At 40.0% G+C, this 18,480-nt stretch overlaps 3 protein-coding genes across 3 annotated transcripts in view; 2 read left to right on the top strand and 1 right to left on the bottom strand.

Moving 5' to 3' along the window:
- Positions 1-1,227: 1,227 nt before the first annotated feature.
- tmco6 (transmembrane and coiled-coil domains 6) lies at positions 1,228-5,474 on the top strand. Its single transcript, XM_083891283.1, has 13 exons — positions 1,228-1,368; positions 1,756-1,853; positions 1,950-2,062; positions 2,148-2,331; positions 2,426-2,530; positions 2,641-2,732; positions 3,215-3,331; positions 3,437-3,539; positions 3,727-3,907; positions 4,106-4,200; positions 4,866-5,033; positions 5,123-5,260; positions 5,338-5,474. The coding sequence occupies exons 1-13, from the start codon at positions 1,275-1,277 to the stop codon at positions 5,362-5,364; spliced, it is 1,515 nt and encodes a 504-aa protein (XP_083747409.1). The 5' UTR covers positions 1,228-1,274; the 3' UTR covers positions 5,365-5,474.
- A 4,125-nt stretch (positions 5,475-9,599) lies between these two features.
- LOC310928837 (neuronal acetylcholine receptor subunit alpha-9-II) overlaps positions 9,600-18,480 on the top strand; it is a gene marked incomplete at both ends in the record, with an annotated part of 158,899 nt that continues 150,018 nt past the window's right edge. Inside the window, one exon of the mRNA XM_083891488.1 lies at positions 9,600-9,645. Coding sequence (XP_083747614.1) covers positions 9,600-9,645 — 46 coding nt within the window. The remainder of the gene's footprint in view (positions 9,646-18,480) is intronic.
- On the bottom strand, positions 13,375-16,165 carry aldob (aldolase b, fructose-bisphosphate). The gene is made up of 9 exons (XM_083891230.1): positions 16,071-16,165; positions 15,373-15,485; positions 15,073-15,284; positions 14,933-14,987; positions 14,648-14,808; positions 14,463-14,546; positions 14,190-14,364; positions 13,834-14,033; positions 13,375-13,569 (listed from the first exon to the last, which is right to left on the bottom strand). The coding sequence occupies exons 2-9, from the start codon at positions 15,482-15,484 to the stop codon at positions 13,474-13,476; spliced, it is 1,095 nt and encodes a 364-aa protein (XP_083747356.1). The 5' UTR covers position 15,485; positions 16,071-16,165; the 3' UTR covers positions 13,375-13,473.

Below are 18,480 nucleotides of genomic sequence, written 5' to 3'. Positions count from 1 at the left end.
AGTGTTCACACTGCAAAACTGAATTCACACAACAGTTATTTAATAGATATTAAATATAGAAGTAAAATGACACCTCAAGGTAGGGAATGAGTAAGGCACGTCGATTCCACGTACAAAGTACAGAATAGTGAGCACTCTCCACTTCCCCATCCCCACTTCAGGATGACCCATGGCTGAAGAGGCTTCTGGGTGATTCACCTAAGACATTAACAGCATAGAAATAGATTTTTGGACAAAATCAACAAACAACGTTTTATAATTACATAAAAACCACAGTGATGTCACCTCTGTACTGTTCATCTGAGCCATTTCAACTTTTGCTAGGGGTCATTTTTAAAATATTATCTTACAGCTACTCCAATAACATTCATCACTGTAACACAGTAGTTTTCTTAGGACATTCACAATCCTTAATCGACTGCAGGCACTAGGCAACAGCAACAAAAATAACAACAGTGTTTGACTGGGAATGACATTCAATAAGAGAAAAACCTGCCTTCATTACACATTAACTTTATGCATGATGTGTAAGTTAGGAAATGAGGTTGTTCTGTCGAGTGCATGCTGACAGAGGTGTGTGCAGAAACCTTACCTGTGAACGCACGATGACTTTCTGCTCCACTTTGAAAGCCCTTTCACTCCTTCTATCTTCTGCAAATACCGCGCCTTCGCGTTCAATTTCTCTCGGTATGTGCCGCTCCATTAGCCTTTGCCCGTTCCATTTATTGTCCTTTCTCGTGTTTGTGTTCGTTTGTGTGCGTCCTCAGCAGCTAAACAAACAAGTAAACAGCCAAAATACCGGCATCTTACTTTTAGCCCCCCATAATGCATTGCGTCACGTGGTCTGGCGAGCGCTACTAGCCAATAGTATCCAGCTATTAAATCCATGTGCTCTCCTTAACCGGATGTACACTAAAACCACAAGATGGCGGCATTTCACACTGATAAAAAACATTTGTGTTGCATTAATTTAATCCTTAATGGATCTTGAATGTGTACATTTAACTTTTAAACAGTATTCAAGCGTTATTTAGTCTCCCTAACGATATTATATGAATGTAATATCGCCAAAGAAATTAATTTTTTTGATGGAAAAACGCCAGCCAAGACACATTCAATGTGAAGTGAATTCCATGAGTGACCGCGAGAGGTCGCTGCACCGGCTGTTGAACGACACACTGACGACGACGACGACGAAGAAGAAGAAGGATAAACCTCTCCACCATGACACAAGCTTGTATGTAAACCAAGAAACCAGTGTTTAGGAGGCAAACATGTGGAGATTGAACAGAGTCCGTCATAAAAGTGTTGGACAGAGCAGCAAAAGCTCAGAGGAGCTGCGTGTGAAGAGACGGGAGCAAGAAAAAGGTCCGTTTCTATGCATTTAACAAGTGTGTTGCTTGTAGTTTTCATCATGTTTATCTTTTGAGGTCGGTTTGTGTATATTCGGTATAGGAATCGGCAATTAAATGTTTATTATTTTCATTATTATTATTATTATTATTATTATTATTATTATTATTATTATTATTAAAAACTCAAACTAATCATCTGTATTTTATATAGCAATAGATCACAAGGCAACAATGTATATCTGCACATGTTTTCAACACTATGATATTCATGACACTGTGATAATCAATAATAATAACAGCTTTGTTCATTATGTTTATGGTTTGGGACACATTTAGCAGTTAAGTATATGCTGCTTTGGTATTACTGAAGCAGAAATAAATATTTTGTTTGTTGCTACAGCTCTGAGACAGGCGCGCAGAGACAGACAGCTGGTGAGCAAGAGACTGTTGCTGAATGAAGATGAGGAGGTCACCATGGAAACTACCTCAGGAGAACAGGTGAGTAAAACACAGGATGAAAAAAATGTGTTGAAATGTCGGCATGTTCACTAAATGCAGGATGTTGACATTTGAACCTGTTGCTTGATTTCTCAGGACGTGGTCAGCTTGCTGTACAAAGTTCAGCACAGCGGCTCTGAGCGGGAGACGCACATGAAGGATCTGAGTAAAGCTCTCCGTGACCCATCAGCACAACTCACCTTCATCAAGTATAGTGCTGTCACCAGGTTTAATGAGTTTTGTTGGGTTCTTTGTTTGTTACATTTGCCTGCTTTGAATCTGTCTCCCCTCTAGGCAGGAGAATAGTATGCATCTGCTGGTCAGTCTCCTCACTGGCTCTAATACTCAATGCCGTTTTCATGCTGTCCGGTGCCTTCATGAGCTATCTCACTCTGGCCACACCAATGTGGCCCCAGTGTGTCTGCCTGCCACCCCCTACCTGCTCACCTACCTGTCTGGACAGAGCACCAAGTTCACTGTTAGTGGCCACTCAATATCAGTGTATAATAAAATCACCTCATCATACATAAGATATTTGACTCTATCTGTGATGTACATGTCTGTGTTCACAGGAGCTGTGTCTCTACACACTGGGTAATTTAATTCCAGACAGTGATGTTGTAAAGGAGAAACTTCTGGCCCAGGGAATTATACCAGCTCTGGCCAGTTGTATGGAGGTAATCTGACAAGATTCATGGTCTTCAACATTGTTGAATAGCACTTCAGTGATAATAGAAAAAATCGCAGTGTATATATTTGTTAAGTGCTGATTTTTGTGTATGTCCAGAACCAGAGGCACAATCTTGCAGTGGTGGAAGCTGTGGGGTTCACCCTCTCTCAGCTTCTCCAGACCAAAGATGCAGCAGAGAAAATAATCCCGTATGTACACCAGATCAATAGATTACTGTTGGTTTTTCATATAGGGCTGATATACTGTATCTTAAAATTATTTTATTTTGCAGTTCAAAACAGTTTAAAGACCATATCAACAATGTAAAGCAACTCTAACCAGTGTATCTTGATTGAATGCAAAGAAAGTTACTCTATTAACTTGACTTTCAGAATTATTTCAACTTGAGAAATGGTAATTACCATATTTTTAAAAGCAAGCTTAATTTAGAATGTCCAGTTAACGTAATCACCACCAATCTGCATGTTTTTGGACAGTGAGAGAAAGGCACAGCACCCACGCACATACACAGGGAGAACATAGGATCAGAACTGGTGCCCTTGTTGTGTAGGTTCTGTCCTCTAATCAAACTCTATGTAGAACATAACAAGTGCATATGTTCAGCCCTAAATTAATAGCGATTCATGTGTCAGCCCTAATTTGTTTTTGTGATCTTCTTCTCTGTCTCCAGGACCGTCCTGACCTCCTATTTACCTTCACAACTGTTATCAGTTCTGACTCCTGACCCAAAGTTTGGCCTGGCACCTGCTATAGAGTGTGCATGGTGTCTGCACTACCTGGCGTGCAGGTAAGACCTCTAGTGACTAACAGTCATTGCATCACACACAGTGTGGTTTTACAGATTATAATAATTCTTATATGTTGTTGTTGTTGTTATCTTTACTGGTTGCAGTAAGGATGGCAGAGAACTGTTGGCTCAGGGAGCCTTGTTACAGTGCAGTTCACTGTTATCATCTCTAGATGGTGCTGAAGGACGCAAAGACGGGATGGAGTTGGTAGGTTTTTTTTTTATTAGTCTTGTTTATCCCTTCAAAACAAATCAACTGTCAAATCAAGACACACATAATAGTTAGAGATGGCTTTTCCCTTTAAAAAAAAGTAAGTTCCCCAAAAGGACCAAGCTTAAAGTCGTGTGGTGTGTTTTGCTTGTTCCCTGCATTATGAATGTTGTCCCTTTCTCAGCTCGTGTGTCCTCTGCTGCGTTGTGTGGGGAACCTTCTGTCCTTCTGTCCAGTCAACAGCCTGAGCAGCCAAGTAGGTGACATCCGACTTGTGGTTGCACTGTGTGCATTTCTCCAGGCTTACCTTCACACCCAGCCAGCTTTGGCCAGAGAGAGTGCCTGGGTCCTCAACAACCTCACAGGTTTGACTGGACTTGATCATTAATGATACATATTACTTCGTTTGTAAACTAGCTGAATGTGTTTGGAGGCTACAATCTGTCTTGCAACTTTAATGTTTGTATGAATGTTTAGTGAGAGTTAAAACTGTTTAATGATTGACGTATGTTTTGTGGACGATTGCATCTAATATGGTTTGTTCCAATGCTTTCTCCATCCAGCTCAATCCAGTGATTTCTGCTCTGCTCTGCTCACTTTTAACTTGGTCCCTGGACTGATGCAGCTTCTGCTTTTCTCTCAAGGCATCAATACAATGGTCAGTGCAAACAAGTCACTGTCATTTAAGCCGTGTTTCTATCGAGTGGTAAGGTTTCGGGTTCGGTACAGTATGTATCTTTTTTTTGCAAGAAGTTTATTGCAGTCTATTCTCATATAGAGCTGCTTGATATCCTCCATTGTTGTGTTGTTGTCTGCTGTGTTGTGTTTGTTGTCGTCGCACCGGTACAGCATCACGCTATGTGTCTTGCTGATGCAGCCATTGGGCACAGCCGACACCCTGTTCTGTTCTCAGTCAAACGTAAGCCTGACCCAGGGCTTCACCATTCCAAACAGTGCCGTGCTCTACCAAACTGAACTGTACCGTGATTGAAACATGGCTTTACAAGACAGTCAGACATTATTTTTATTATGGTCCACATTATGTCAACTGCCTTGAATACTCCCTGTAGCAAATTATAATTGGATAACTTGATGTCCTGCGCATGTCCACAAAGAGTAATCTGCATGTCTTAATCTGGTTGTTACTTATTCCATACTTTATATGATTTAATCTGGATTATGGTAATCAGAAAATGCATAGGCTCATTCAGACTTTTGACTTGATCTGCATAATATCAAAACACTGTTTTCCTTGATGTAACTAATGGTAATGATTACATTAATCAGGCAGATATGTCCTCTGTCTCACTGTCTACGAATCAGATCCTCAGGATTCTCGCAAATGTTGCCCACAAGAAAAAGGAGTTCTGTGTCCAGCTGGTCCACCTCGGTCTTCTGTCTACACTCTGCTCAACGCTCAAAATGGCTGACCAAGAAATGGTGACCCTGAGTCTGGAGGTCCTCTTCATGTTGGTTGTTAGCGGGCCGCAGGTAAACGAGGCTTCATCCGTTACCTTAGCAAACTTCGCTTGTAGCCTTTTCTTTAGCAGGTTGTCTCAGAGGCTCCTCTTTCCCTTCAGGTGGTTGACAAGTTTGTGAGGCTAAATGGAGTTTCCCTGTTGGAAGCAATTCAGTACAATAGTGAAGGAGAGATGAGGCAAAGAGCAGTATGCCTTTTGGAGCGCCACCTACTGTCGGATTCATCATCTGCCTGCACAGTAAGGAGATTACTCTTGACAAATTTAGAATGATTCACAACTACGTTACATGACCGTTATGATGTGTTGTGCTGCAGGTCGACAGCAGCGTCCCATGTTCCTGAGCCAGTGTGAAGTCACAGCGTGTCACCAAACATGGTTAAATATGGTTTTTATATTTAAAAAGTGTAATATGATATATTTTTCTACCATTATTTGTTGCAATTAATGGCATGGAAAGATAAAGTAATGTTTTTAATGTCTAGTCTTATTCACAAAGCTTACATGACATTTGTTGTGTGCTATAAAATGAATACATGTTGTGTACATTCAGATGTAGAGGCCTTTTTTAAATGGAAAATGAATTAAAACATCAAAGAGGACTATGATGAAGACCACATTATTTGAAATGGTGATGGATTTTAGATCTGTTTCGGGGGAAGAAATGCAATAGCATTAATGATCATGCATTCATCAGATATACAGTATTAATAAATTTGCAACAAAGATAGTCAGTTATTCATTGTCTGAAGCTTTATCCACCACATGAGTGTCGTGGGGCCACTGGTGCCAATCCTAAAGAAACAAACATATTTCTGATTTGAAAATCACTCCTACTTTACATTAAAGGTACAGCGTATAGGAGTTAGCAACATCTATTGGTGAAGTTTCATGTTGAAGATAAATATTTCTCACCTCCACCCTGGTTCATCATGGCTGCCTCTGTAGATGAGATGAGGTGAAAATAATTCATAGGTTCAGGTGATTTTACATTTAATGGTAATAATGTCATCTAAATCCTACAAACTTGAACCAAACATGCGTTTTCTACAATTACCGACACCAGATATTTGCTTATTCACCTAAATGGGTGGACAGAAAGGGTGCAGATGATTGTTGTTTACTGTAGATGTAATTACAAAAAAATTACAATAATTAACCACCGTATATAATTAACCAGTCCTATTTATCCCACCAATGAGATGTCAAAACTCAAAATGTTCTCTTTTCAAAAGGCAACACTTTTGTATTTGAATGTTATCAGTTTCAAGAGATAATTATTCAACATAATGAGAGAAATAGACCTTTGTGTTCAGACTTAAAATATCTGAAATTTTGTTTATTCATCATGACCATGATATGTAATCAGAGCATAAGGAATTAATTCACAATTTAAGTTATACTCATTAATAGCCTGCAAACACTTGAAGTTGTGGAAAAGGTTTATAAATGTTTTTATATGTTTTTGTAGATTTGTCTTACAATTCATACAGGGTTTGGTAAATATCATCCCACTTACATATAAATAAATGTCCATGATACATTATTAAGACCATTGTCAAATGAGTTTACAAAATGCTGATGAAGCCTATCAGCTTCACACAATTCTTTCTGAGTTCATCAGTGTTGCACTGCGTGTTCCTTGCCTGGCCCTGGGACACTTCTGCGCTGCACACAGGAAGTATGTCGGTATATCTGACGGAATCTGTTTTCAGATGAAGATGCATTAAGAAAATAAATTCAATATCAATATCAACAACAATCATGAAAGATTGCACACACTGCAACTTTAAAACTAGTTCAAGTGTCTTTTTTCCCCCTTCATTTCAGCAGAGATGGTTCTGAACACATTTAGTTTTTATACTGCCCACATGAAAACTGTCTTCTACTCTCTGGATTTCCCAGTAGATCTCAGTGGGATTTCCTTTGGATGTAGTGACTGAGTGGACATTGTGCTGCATGTTGAACTGACTCCCTCTGTGACTCCCCGAAGTATTCAGCTCCTCCCCTAAATGAAAAACAGAAGAGAAAGTCTCAGATTTCTTGACTTCCTCTTTCCACCCTCAACATTGTTTTCCCGTTATCTTTCACAATCCTTCTCTGCACCGAGTCCTAAAACCTAAAACAAGGTGGGTCACTTCACGTTTTTGCTGTTTGTCTTTTTGCATCTTTAGCAGTTAGACCTATCTGGAGTTATTTCTTCACTCACAACAGCTGTTCTGTCTCTTTTATCCTATAAGCACTTGAGGAGGGGAGCATTCATCTGGTTTTTGTCCTTTCCAGGCTCAGCAAGTTTTTTTTTGTTTTTTTTTAACTGGAAATGGAGGGCGCTGAGCCAACAGCCAGACCGAGAACAACAGGACTTGGTGAGAACCAGGAGGCGGACAACACGGTTGTGATGTCCAGCAAGCCCCTGCACCGCTTTGTCCAGAAAGAGCCCAGAAGTCTTGGGGTGAGACTTTGAACAATGTCAGGGTGCATGTGGCATACTCTTTTTTTGGTCCTACATGTTGTGAGTGATATATAGAAACAGATTTATACATAAATGTCACTCCTCCTTTTCCTCCTTCCCAGATTGCCATTATGATGTTTGGCTTTGCAGAGCTGCTGATGGGACTTCAGCTGGTCAGGGAGACTTTTGAAACCTCCAGTCAGATCTACATCCCCTTCTGGCAGGGAGCTCTGGTACATAAGAGATCATAGCGAAATGTGTTTTCACTGGTGGTACATCCACTAATGCAGGGGTTCTCAAAGTTGTGATACCTGAGGGCCAATTTAGGAACCCAACATTGGACTGAGGGTCGCCAAAGGAAAAAAAAAACAGAAAGAAATCCCATTTGTAATAATTGTAATGACCAGATCTACAGTTTACACTTATTGGTCTGTATCCAATAATGTCCAATAACAAGCTTAGTAGTTCCTGGATTAAAACTATCAACTGTAATTCATTGCGGCCCGCCAGAAATGTTTCTGCGGGCCGCCATTGGCCCGCGGGCCGCACTTTGAGAACCAACGAGTGATTACAATTTGCACTTATAAAAGCACTTACAACGTTTTAGGTTGTTAAGTCAAAAGAAAGAAGTGTGATAACCTCAACGCTTTGTTTGTCAAAAATCCTACAGCAGTTGGAGAAAGTAGTGGAAAGAAACAATTGTCATTCGACCCCTTAATCTGCATCCACACCCATTTGTTTTTTTAATTAACTCAACAGAAGCAATAAAACACAAACACAATTCAGAATATTACAACACAACTGGCCCAAATGGTGACCAGCTTTAGATGAAGAAAAATGAGATAAAAAAATGAGATTAGATAATACTATATTGTCCATTCACACATAAATGTATTGCATCACATGCTCCAACAATCCAGACTCCTGCTTTGATAAAAGGCCATTATTTGTCTTTGCAATACGTCCTTTGAAAATAAAGACCGACTTTGTTGGAAATCTGTTCGGTCATTTTTCATGGAATCCTGTCAGCGAGTAAACAAACCAATAAACACTCACAGGTGAAACCTTCTTGGCAGAGGTAGAATCTGTCCACCAGTCGCTCTAAAACTCACTTCATGACTTTATTATTCTGACAAACTAACAACTATTCAAATGTTTTATTCCTCTTAATTAATCTCATTTACTTAATTCTTTGTTTTGAAAAGTGTGTGTGTGTGTTATTTATTTTTTTCTAGTTTGTTCTGTGTGGAAATCTTTCCATCTACACTGGGATCAATCCCTCCAAGAAGATGGTAGGCATATCTATGATTTTACATTCTAGTCATGTTTCTTTAAGTTTTATTTATCACCTGTCTGGTTGATTTGTTTTGTGTTTTGTGTGTGTGTGTGTGTGTGTGTGTGTGTGTTTTTTTTTTTTTTACTGTGTTGCGCTCCTCGTCTGCAGGTGACGGTGTGTTTGGCCGTGTACGTGGTTTCGCTCATTGGAACCATCATTTCCGTCGGGTACAGGATAATAGCATGCTTTAGCTTTTATGGTCATCTTGCACACGAAGAAATGGAGGTTGACTGGGCCAACGTCAGATTAGTGAGTTACAGCATACACATTCGTTTTTTGTGTATTTTTCACCAAATAAAAGATTTTATTTTCTTGACACAGGAATAACTCCCACTTTCTTTCCCTTTCTGTCACTATAGAACCAGATCATATGTGTTGAAGGTTTTCTGTTTGCATCCTCCCTGTGTGTGGCGGTGCTTCTCATCTTCCTGAGCACCACTGCACGTTTAGCACTGAAGTCCACACACTCTCAGGTAATACACTAGGGTTATAGTAGTAGTAGCAGCAGCAGTGGTTGTAGTAACAAGTATTTATTTATTGTATCTTCTCTTCAAAGGTTAACATTTTAAAATAGATAGTCGGTTGTGGGACAAAGGTTAGCACCAATATTTATTTTATCTACTATGTATTAATTCACATTTAAGGACTATCTCAGATTCCTTAAATTAATCAGTACATAACACATAAGCATTCAATGTGCGTCTACCTCATACATTTATATATATACAATTTTTTTGGGATACATTTTTAAATAAATTGACAAATATATATACAGTATGTATTTATATTGTATGTGTGTGTGTGTGTGTGTGTGTGTGTGTGTGTGTGTGTGTGTGTGTGGGTGTGTGTGGGTGTGTGTTTGTGTGTGTGCGCATATATATGTGTGTTTATATATGTAGGTATATGTGTGTATATGTGTATATGTATGTATGTATACATGTATATGTATATATGTATATATGTACAGTATATATATGTGTATAGAATATATATATAATGTATATAGAATAATTCCACTACAATACTTGGGAGGAAATGTTTTTGTTTGTTTGTTTGTTTGTTTGTTTGTTTGTTTGTTTGTTTAAACAAGCATAGAATTTCACAAGGAAAATGTAAACACTGAAGCTATGTTTTTCGATCTGGTTGATTGTGTGAAAATGAGCTGTAATCACTAACTCTCCGGGCTCATGCATCTACATTATAAACCAACAGCAAATTACCAATCTTGTGCATTTATTAATAACATTTTACTGAAGAAATAAACTATTTTACACCGTAAACAAGCACAAATGTGAAAATATTAAACCAAGACCAGCAATTAACTCAGATTAAATACAAATATAAATAGATACCAGCAGCCGAATGTCATAACAGTATGTTATTTTGCTTTTTAAAATCACCTCTTCTCTGTTTCCCTCGTCTCTGTCTGTCCTCGTCCACATCTGCAGCAGGTTGTTGTTCAGTGGAACCCAGCGCCAGCGCCGACTAACACGACTTCAAACTAACACAAGTTTTTTTTTTTTTTTTTTATCAATTCTTCTTCTCAAGTGTGTAACACTGTTTTCCTAAACTTCACCTAAACTTCACGCCTTTGCAGCAGTCTTGAAAGACAGAAACAGGCATCACTGAACCAGATTTGTTTGGGAAATGAAAAATGATTTCTGTCTCTGTCACTCATGTGAGATAAATAATGTACGTGCACTTGGAGCTAATATATCTCTAACGGGTTGTGTGTATTTACTGTAAACCCTAAAATAAATCACTTTATTCATAATACTCATTATGCCTAAGCTTAACAGGTTTGGCTCAATGTTATATCACCTACTCTTGTGTGAAACTTTCATCATATACTAACTCTAAAAAAACTGTGTTTTATTTACACGTCAGCTTATCCACATGTGAATGCCACTTCAGAATAATGATATAGAAATATTTGTATAGATTAATCCAAAAAATGTTACCTATAAACTTCTTTTTTCACTTATGAGTTTTGGTAAATTGTGTTTTTATATTATTGTCTGTAAATGTTTACATGATGAATGAAACAAGGGACATGAAGAGCCTACATGGAAATGTGTCGCCTGTGAATGTGTGAAAAGATTTGGGCAGGGATCGTCGTTCAACTCTCTCTCTTTAACTTTTGAGTATATTTAGTGCAATTAGTGTCTTTTGTATTTGTTGAATAAAGAATAGATATATGAATTCTCTGATTGTTCACTCTTGTAAATCTGTTTTTTTATAGACATTTAGCTGACACTTTTATCCAAAGAGACTTACAAGTAGAGCTGGGCGATATGGCCTCGAATCAATATCATGATATATTGAGCAGCTCACCTCGAGAACGATAAATGTTCGATAAGTTTGAAGTTGCTAAATGATGTCATCGCCTAATTTGCATAATTGACAATTTGCCTGATATAAGTCTCAGAGTGTCTTAAAGGGACATGAACATACAGGCAGCCTGCCTACCTACACACACAGTCAAAAACAACTTTTATTTTGTTTATTTTTTTTTTGAATTATCGAATGTATCCATAACAGCAAAATGACGCCGATTATCGTCGTAAATTTCGATAAATTCTCGATATATCGCCCAGCCCTACTTACAAGAGAGGAATAAGCTACATGATGATTCATGAAACATGGGATGTGATGGTTGTGCCAATAGATGGACGTAATATGAGGTTTGCCTCGAATTTGAGAGTGGTGTGGGAGCTGTATCTCAGCCATGGGAAGGATGTCAATTTGGGACACATCATCAGTCGTGTACCTTTGAATCAGTGGGTGTTTTGGCCTTTCAACACCCTCATCAAAAGTGGCCAGCTACAGGGTGATCGAGCCTGAGCTTGTGTCCCATGCCCAATCATAGTAGAGTATTGCCTGGTTATTTCAATGGCCCAGCCCATGGGACTATGCAAGGCAGGGGCGTCCTCTACCCTGAGTCAAGCCTAAAGCTGACCGCACCTTTTTTCTCCTCCTGGAGGGATCTGTGTTGGGAGTTTAGTGAGCAGGTCCTTCCGCTTGACCCATATCCACTGGCTGCTTCTTTCGGCCGCTTCAGAGACTGATCTAACTGTCTGTGGCAGAGTTTGTCCATGGATACCGAGGTCTTTTAGCAGCCTGATGGTGGAAGAAGCCACAAAACCTCTGCATCCCACTTTAACCGCATAGACTTTCATCTTCCATGCTCGTTGTGGTGCCTCTGCTATGAGGTGCAGTTTGTAAAACAGCACACGCTGAAAATAACTGCAACGTTTTGTCACATTGAGCTTCAAACAATGTTTGGAAAAAGTGGTGTGAATTTTTGAAAGTCACTTTTTTAGCACATTTACAACAATAATCTAAATGCTAAATGCAAAATTTAAATCTAAATTTAGATTAAATTTTTTTATTGCTCCTTTATCTATCTTTTTCATTGTTTTAATAAGAATGTGTGATATGTCCAACATTATTTTTTTTGGTAACAAAGACATGGTGGTTATACTACAACTTTTCTAATCTTCTGAGTATAAGGCTGGGAATTGACTAAATATTTTCGGTAACGCTTTCTTTTACAGTCCCCTAATTACCTGGTATTTAGCTGGTAAATTCATGGTAACACTAAAGTGTTGCTAGGTAATTACCAAGGGTAATAAGATCAGTAAATACAGTGAAACCGTTGCCAAAATACTGGGTAATGCACGGTAATGTACTCGGTAAGTAAAGTAAAACTGTACTGTAAAAGAAAGCCAAGCTTGTTTCCATGTAATTACACACATTTTTAGGGTTAGGTTTGTTAGATTACCCCTTGGGTAAATAGCTAGTAATTAGGGGACTGTAGGTTCCTGCTTATTACCAGTTTATAACCCAATAATACACTTACATTTACCATAGTTTTGCCATAGTTTAGCTGTACATACCTTCTTATTAACAGCAGTAATAACACGCTATAATTAACTATATAGTTACCAGGTAAATGCCCAGTATTTTGGCAACAGTTTCACTGTATTTACTTTCTTATTACCATTGGTAATTACCTAGTAACACTTTGGTGTTACCATGAATTTACCAGCTAAATACCAGGTAATTAGGGGACTGTAAAAGAAAGCGTTACCATATTTTCTATACAGTATCAATATCAGCATCTGGACTTTGATAGGGTTATCCTGAACAGATCATTTGCTTCACACTTCAACTTTATATTCTTTTATACAGTTTCATGTACAGTTTTATTATTTTAGAATCTTATTTATTCTCATTCTTTGATAGTTTTCTTTATATTCTTATCTACTTCACTTTTTATTTGATGTACCTTTATTTAAATGTTTATCTGTTTTAGCACAATAGGGACGTTTCGCAATTTTAATTTCACCAAAATGTACCTTGTACAATCTCGTGTAACAATAAACAAGTCTTGAGTGATACTTTTATTTGGATACAAATTTAATCCAGATTAATGATCAAATCTATTTTAATGAAAGAAAAAATGTATTGTGATAACAGATTTTAGATATAGTGTGAATGATTTTGATGATGTGGTGAAAAATACCTCCCAATAACCGTCTCATAAAAACAACAACTTTGGTCACTTAATTTATTTCCAGTCATTTCACTGAGTAAACAAACATAACAGGAAGAAGGAAACATGTTTGGTCGTCTCACATGTTTGGATAGCGCTCACAGTTTTTAATAGATATAGCTGGCCGTGTACAGAGACTGCATGGAGGCCTGGTCAGCTGAGCCGCTGGGCTTGTACTCTCCTTTGGAAGCCAGGCCATTGATCTAGACGTGAGCAGCAGAGGAGACGCATTAGGAGCAAAGTCACATCGGTGTGTTAATCATCAACCACATCAGTGCAAAACAACAACCTTTAACAAATCGATCAATCATCGACTAGTCAGGGTAAAGTTGTGTAATGTTCAGATTAAAAGTCATGTCGTAATCCAGTCGTCCTGTGCACAGTTCACAACTACACAGCGATAAGTGTGGATTATTAGTGTTTATCATCGTTGGTAACAATGACCCCCGGTGACCTGCGAGGCTCACCTTGGCCCTGCTGCAGAAGGCTTCCTGTGCAGCTGCCTTGTTTTCAGGTTTACCCTGCCAGGCTGCCAGAGCAGAGGCCTGCAGCGCACGGCCGTAAGAGAAGGTCAGCTTCCACGGGCGCTGGAGCGGCACCTGGTTGATGGCGCTCAGGTTGCGAGAAGCCTCCTCCTCGCTCTGGCCTCCAGACAGGAAGCAGATGCCTAATAAAAGATACAGACACAGCATGTTGCACAGATTTAATGCTTATGTTTTTAATCCTTGAATATATGTTGTAGTTCATGTTTTGATTGTGTTATGTTGATGTGCATGATTGTGTATGACTTGCTCAGTGTGGGATGAACTGGCCTGACACTCACCTGGCACAGCAGGAGGCACAGTGCGCAGCAGAGCAGTCACTGTAGCCATGGCAACCTGCTGATTGGTGTACTTTGTGGTGCAGGCGTGTCCCGCAGTGACCATGTTGGGCTTGAGCAGAGTGCCCTCCAGGTACACGTGGTGGTCAGACAGAGCCTTGTACACAGCAGCCAGCACCTGATGAGCAAGCATTAGTTCAGTTTTTTTGGGATCAGGTCTGAGAGAAAAATCCGAGACTGATACTGTGACGACAAAACCAGAGATGAATATCCAACCTTTTCTGTCACATACTGGCAGCGCTTCAGGTCATGGTCTCCGTCAGGCAGGATCTCTGGCTCCACAATGGGCACCAGGCCGTTCTGATAAAGAACATACATGTCAGGTTAAAAAGGATCTCCTCTTAAACATAAATACACTATACACACTGATTTCCACTGTTTTCTGTGCTCCACACACGCACCTGTTGGCAGATACTGGCATATCTGGCGAGAACATTGGCGTTCTCTGCGATGGCGAGAGCTGTTGGGCAGCTTTCAGAGATCTTCAGCACACACCTCCACTTGGCAAAGTCACAGCCATCCTTTTTGTACTGAGCACAGCGCTCCGAGAGGCCGTCGAGTCCTGCACGAGAGGTTTACACAAGCGTCCAAGATTACCACATCCATCACGTCTTCTTTCCATTTGCCAAAACAATGATCTACCAAGAAAAAGGTTTGTTCAGCCATGCGTGACTGATTTGGTTTACCTTGTGTCGTGGTCTCTCCATCTGTTCCGTTCAGAGCAGCTGTACCTTTGTCGACCTGGAGAAAGACAAAACAAACATCTGTTAATTTCTGTGAAAACCTCACAATGAAAGTGAGCATTTGTGACTCAAACACTCCTCACCTTGATGCCAGCAACGATGCCCTTGTCCTTGATGACTTGGGGGAAGAGTTTACCGCAGTCTGCTTTCTGGTAGAGGGTCTCGTGGAATAAAATGACTCCGCCCACACAGTTGGAGATGGACGGGTCAGCGGAGAAGAGGATGTTACGGAAGCAGCGTCGGTTCTCCTCGCTGTTCTCCACGTTGATTTTCTGCAGTCGCTTTGCCATGGTTCCTTGAGAGAAGGAAAATTCAAATTTCAGATGCCAATCAAGGTGACATGGTGGTGATGACGCTCAACCACTTGAATCTATGATCCTCACCTGTTGATTCATCTGCAGCCAGGATTCCTTTTCCTGGAGCCACGATCCTCTGAGCAATGTCAGAGAGCTCCTTCTTCTGCTCCGGAGAGAGGGATGGGAACTGATGAGTCATCCTAGGAGAAGAGATAAACAAGTTGATTCACAAACTCTTCAGCAAGTATGAGGAAGTCTCCGCTCCTTTTTTCTTTTTGTCAGACGTAAATAATTCTGCACACACACTTCTCTTGCATCACTTCAGTCAATATTTGCCTGACTATAGTTGAACCTTGGCCTTCAAATGTGGGTCCTGCCTCCCTTTAAGCAACTAAAGTACACAGTTGATTAAAAGTTGTAGTTTACGTGCTTCCAACACTGTATGCAGACAACAGCTGAAGAATTAAGAGTGTGGCCATAACTTTGCACAACTTCATGTAGTATTTCAACAAACAAAGCAAAAGTTGTGCAGCAGCAGCCATGGAGACTTATTTCACCAGCACATAAGAAACAGTCAAATCCATTAATCGAGTCCAGCAAATTTCGGCCTACTGAAAACCTGCAGCTTCAATCCATAAACACACGCAACTTCGATTTTTCACGCACACTTTCTAACATGTTAACATGATGATGCAGGTTAATCCTGCAAAAAAAAAATGTCGCGTGCGCAACATTTAGCGCCATCGTGTGAAAACAGTGCGAGGGTTTGAGGAAAAACGCCCTACCTGACGGTTGTTTGTGAGTAAGTAGCGACGAAAAAAGGGACAGAAATGCAGTTGCACCAGCTTCTCAGAGAATGCGGAGGCCGAGCTCTGTACAACACACTATTTATCTGCTGTAAGTGGCTGAGCAGCAGGAGGAGGAGCTCGTGATGTGGCGGCGGGGCGTGGGTGGTGACGTTAAACGCAATTGGCCCCTTCACACAGTCAGGGGCGGGTTTTTGCGCAGATGGAAGGGCACCGATACATTCTTTTGAGGAAGATAAAGTCCATGTGAGAGAAAACAGGGAAGGAACATAGTGTGTCCTCTTCTGCAAACTGTAGCTTGTTGTTGATGACAGTGGCAATGTTGCCATTCGGGTTTTTTGAGCTGTGGAAGTAAAAAAAATAATCAGCACAGAGGAATATGTGTGTGTGGTACTGTGAAGTTAGTGGATACTCTTACTGACTCACTTCCTTCCTCCTTCTCTATACACCACCACAATGGATTTGAAATGAAACGAATATGATGTGCTTTATAGGTGCCATATGTAAGAATGTGGCCAAAAACAGTTACTACATTCAAATTGAAAATACAGAGGTCCTTTAGGTTTCGTTTTCTGACGTAACTGGCAACCCGTGGCTGCTCGGCAGCTGAGACTCTACTGACTGCAATGATTGGTAGACGATGGTAGGTGGCGCCACATGCCAAAACATGATTTCAAAACATAAACATGATTTGCAGTCTGCAAAATATATTAATAATATGCAAATATTTTGGCTGTACTGTTGTTGTTGATGAGTTCAGTTTGTTATATGAACATTATTCCTGAGTCTCTGTGACATATTAGGAGGATTTTATGGCCAGTTGATTTAGATTTATTACATAGTGCACCTTTAACTGCACACTTTCAGCTTTAATTTGATTTACATTTACATTACATACAACACTTTCTATATGTGCCTCCCACTTTTAATGGGACCAAAAGCACTGTGCGAAATACAGGGGGGTCTGGGAGGGCTAGACCCCGCTGATTAACATTCGAGACACCAGTAGTCAGTAGAGTCTCAGCTGCCTAGCAACCACGGGTTGCCAGTTACGTCAGAAAACGTAACCTAAAAGACCTCGGTATTTTGAATTTGAATGTAGTAACAGTTTTTGGCCACATTCTTACATATGGCACCTTTAATTGCTTTCCAAATTGTGCTGTGGAAAAGGCCCACAACTGACAGGGAAGATGTCCAATACTGCAGATTGGCACCTGGGGTGGGGACACGGTATTGCGCAACAATTGGGAGAAGGGACCCCCCAATTATTAATGGGTATTTCGCAGACTGACCAAAAGTAATGGGTCAACGCTATTTCATGGACAGGTGTGGGCTATTCCCTCATGTTGTCATCTTCAATGAAGCAGGTAAAAGTCCTGGAGTAGATTCCAGGAGTGACATTTGGAATCTGTTGATGTTAACTGTCAAAATGAGATCCAAGGAGCTGTCACTGTCAGTGAAGCAAGACATCATTAGGCTGAAAAATCAAAACAAACCCATCAGAGAAATAGCAAAAAAACAAAAAAACATTAGGTGTGGCCAAATCAAGTGTTTGGAACATACTTAAAAAGAACAGCAACACCAAAAGACCTGGAAGACCATGAAGAAGAAAAAGCCCTTCACAACAGTTGGCCAGATCAAAAACACTCTCCAGGAGGCAGGTGTATGTGTTTCAAAGTCAAAAATCAAAAAGAAGACTTCACCAGAGTGAATACAGAGGGTTCACCACAAGATGTAAACCATGGTGAGCCTCAAAAACAGTTACATTTCTGGAAGAACATCCTATGGACCGATGAGACCATATCATATCAGACCGTACCATTGCTTTACAAAAACAAAAAAGGTCACAAGTTTGAATGCCTTTCCACATTAGAATTACACCACCTTTATTTGCTGATCCTGAACAGGACAGAAGTGAGTGGTAGACGGTAGATAAGTGTGTTCTTATATTGTGTGGGTAAAGGTAAAGGTCTTATCTGTGAATAGTTTATAGTTGATAGTAGATGATGTTATTTAATGTCAAAATTGACTGATTTTAGTCTTTCTGACTGTGATATTTTAAACAGTAGGGGAGCGCTATTCTCTACATGGTTTCTGAACACGATCGCGGAGGACGTGTTTCCAGTCATAACTCATAACCTCAAGTTAACCCTGTTCACTCATGCTTCATTATTTGTCCTGCTAATACGTCACATTCTTCGTCACATCATGCGTAAACATCACACTGATTGATGAAAATGGCACAAATAAAACAGTAGTTCATGACTGAGCTCAGCAGATAGGGATATTTGAACCCATACGCTGGGGCGGATCCACAGCTTTTCAAATAATGACGGGCTAGTCTTTACACAATCTTTCTGGACTCTGCACCGGGTCCAGCATAACTGAT

This window comes from Microchirus variegatus (assembly GCF_963457635.1).
Source record: "Microchirus variegatus genome assembly, chromosome: 6".
Classification (NCBI taxonomy): Eukaryota; Metazoa; Chordata; class Actinopteri; order Pleuronectiformes; family Soleidae; genus Microchirus; species Microchirus variegatus.
This window is presented reverse-complemented; position numbering and strand designations above follow the sequence as displayed.

Bases quoted from the DNA above. Each gene is read 5' to 3' on its own strand.
- aldob (XM_083891230.1), bottom strand. From the start codon at position 15,484: ATGACTCATCAGTTCCCATCCCTCTCTCCGGAGCAGAAGAAGGAGCTC. The intron at 14,988-15,072 runs GTGAGGAGTGTT...GTCTTTCTCCAG, and splicing joins GCATCGTTGCTGGCATCAAG to GTCGACAAAGGTACAGCTGC. The intron at 14,365-14,462 runs GTTGGATATTCA...CTTGCTCATCAG, and splicing joins GCCAGTATGTGACAGAAAAG to GTGCTGGCTGCTGTGTACAA.
- tmco6 (XM_083891283.1), top strand. From the start codon at position 1,275: ATGTGGAGATTGAACAGAGTCCGTCATAAAAGTGTTGGACAGAGCAGC. The intron at 2,332-2,425 runs GTTAGTGGCCAC...CTGTGTTCACAG, and splicing joins GACAGAGCACCAAGTTCACT to GAGCTGTGTCTCTACACACT. The intron at 4,201-4,865 runs GTCAGTGCAAAC...TCTACGAATCAG, and splicing joins CTCAAGGCATCAATACAATG to ATCCTCAGGATTCTCGCAAA.